Source organism: Branchiostoma floridae, chromosome 9 (assembly GCF_000003815.2).
Source record: "Branchiostoma floridae strain S238N-H82 chromosome 9, Bfl_VNyyK, whole genome shotgun sequence".
Taxonomy (NCBI): Eukaryota; Metazoa; Chordata; class Leptocardii; order Amphioxiformes; family Branchiostomatidae; genus Branchiostoma; species Branchiostoma floridae.
This window is the reverse complement of record NC_049987.1, coordinates 24243215-24245446: the sequence shown is the minus strand read 5'-3', so window position 1 is coordinate 24245446 and position 2232 is coordinate 24243215. Positions and strand designations below refer to the sequence as shown.

General features: G+C 40.3%; 1 protein-coding gene across 3 annotated transcripts in view; it reads left to right on the top strand.

Annotated features, from left to right (window-relative positions):
* LOC118422783 (profilin-4-like) overlaps positions 1-2232 on the top strand; it is a 27061-nt gene that overhangs the window by 14188 nt on the left and 10641 nt on the right. For all 3 annotated transcript variants that reach the window (XM_035830538.1, XM_035830537.1, XM_035830539.1), the window contains one exon: positions 342-476. In XM_035830538.1, the coding sequence (XP_035686431.1) occupies positions 342-476 (135 nt within the window). The remainder of the gene's footprint in view (positions 1-341; positions 477-2232) is intronic.

Genomic DNA, 2232 nt, shown 5'->3' with positions numbered 1-2232 from the left:
ATAGTGTAAAAGAAAGATTGGAGGGCAAACCAAGGTATATTAGAGAGGGGAAATGTAGGGGAGATAAAAACTAAATGCGGGTGAAGGGATTGGTGACTGGGGGAAGTATAAGTAAGAGAAGTAAAAGCGGACTATAATTTAGTATTATAGAGGTTAGGGGATTCCTAAGAATAGAAGTTGACATTGTAAATTCTAGCGAGGGGGCCCTGCAGACCTTCTTAGTGGGAAAGTCAACATTTCAGCACCCACAAGTTCAACATTGTGGTTGTCCTGCGATGATTACCCAAGGTAAATCCCCGCATGTTTGAACAGACAATATTTCCTTTCCGTCCTGTCTGCAGCTCTACCAGGACCAGATCCAGATGTTTGTGGATGCCTTTAAGAACCCTCCTCAGACCAGGGAGGACGGGCTGTACTTCGAGGACAGGCACTACAAGTGTGTCAGGGCCGACAAGAACGCCGTGTATGCTAAATGTGTAAGTAGAACAACTTGTTATCATATTATGCCTTGTAGTTCCGGTGTAGTGTGTGAGGCAGACAAGAATGCTGTGTATGCAAAATGTGTGAGTAGAAGTTAAACTGTCAACTATCTATCACATTTTATACACACAATGTGTGCCTTCTAGTTTCTGTAGAGTTTCTGTAGCAGTACACGCAGTTTTCTTATTAGTATTTCATACGCCACCAACTACAAGTGTGTCAGGGCAGACAAGAACGCCATGTATGCTAAATGTGTAAGTAACAACTTCTTATCTTATCATATAGGCCTTGTAGTTCCAGTAGCTGCAGTACATTAAACTTTTAAAGTCAATTTTCCGTTACGGTAGTAACTGTTTAGTATTTTAATACCACCAACTGCAAATGTGTCAGAGCGGACACAAATGCTGTGTATGCAAGATGTGTATTCTGAGTAGAACAAAATCAATTGTTATCACATATGCCTTGTACTGTAGTTTCTGTGGCAGTACATTCTTTAGTACAATGTATTTATATTTCATACCCCACCAACTACAAATGTGTGAGAGTGGACAAGAATGCTGTGTATGCGAAATGTGTGAGTACTGAATGATTTGTGATGATGCCTTGTAGTTTCTGTGGCAATGGAGTCAGATTATGTATAAGATTTCAAATGCCATCAACTATAGATGTGTAAGAACGTTGTGTATGCAAAATGTGTGAGTAGAACAAAGTGTTATTGTATATGCCTTGTATTTTCTGTGGCAGTACAAGCAATGAGTAATATTTCATACGTCATCAACTACAAGTATGTGAGAGCGGATAAGAATGCTGTGTATGCAAAATGTGTGAGTCAAAAGTTTTTTTGGTGACTATATGCTAAGCAATGTCTGTGGCAATGGTACGCGTAATACAGGCTATGGATGAATACCAGGCTAAGTACAGGCAGCTTCTTGTGATATTTGAAACTCCATCTTTATCCTAAAAGATCATGTAGCTGTGAGGGTTGCGGATTACAACAATGAAAACGAATTCCACAGATGAGAAATCTTGTTGTAATGATTTAATAGTCAGTTATCATGAGAGAACAAATTTTTCCAGGTACAAGTACTGTATTTTTGGCAAGGTTTGTCTCTAGCACTAGTCCTAGTCTTAAGTTCTATGCCATTCAGCTATCAAAGACAGCTTCAAATGGCCTCCATAGTCAGGTTCCTAGCCATGGGTACCATCCTCGACAGTAACTACTTCTTTTTGCTTGCTAACCACAAAAGATTGAGCCAGCAGTTACTACGGAGGATGGTACCAATGCTTATCAATTCTAATAATACTGGCACTTGGTTTCGTTTGAGTTTCTTGTCAAGGCTTCAAGAAACAGAAGGCTATAGACCTGAAGATGCCATAAAAAAAGACTAACTCCTAGCGTTTGCTTTATAGAAGGCAAGCTTTATTAGTCCCTTGTACAGGGCACCTAAGGCCAGTTGCGTGATCAAAGGATTTACGCAGTATTCAACATGTTCCTCACATGGATGGAAGGAAGCTGCAAAGTAGGAATAAAAACGGGTATATTTAGAAATTAATGGCACTGCCTCTATCCTGGGCTAAGTGTGGGGATTTTCTCATCTCTCATTACCTAATGCCCACTTGAGTGGTGCAGGACTTTGTGCAGGACTCGGTTTAATGCAGTCTCTGCATTGTACTTCTATAAGGACTTATGGTATCTATTAGTGCTGGGATGACCGTCTTAAGCGCGCATGTATTGTTACCGGGCATTTCCTT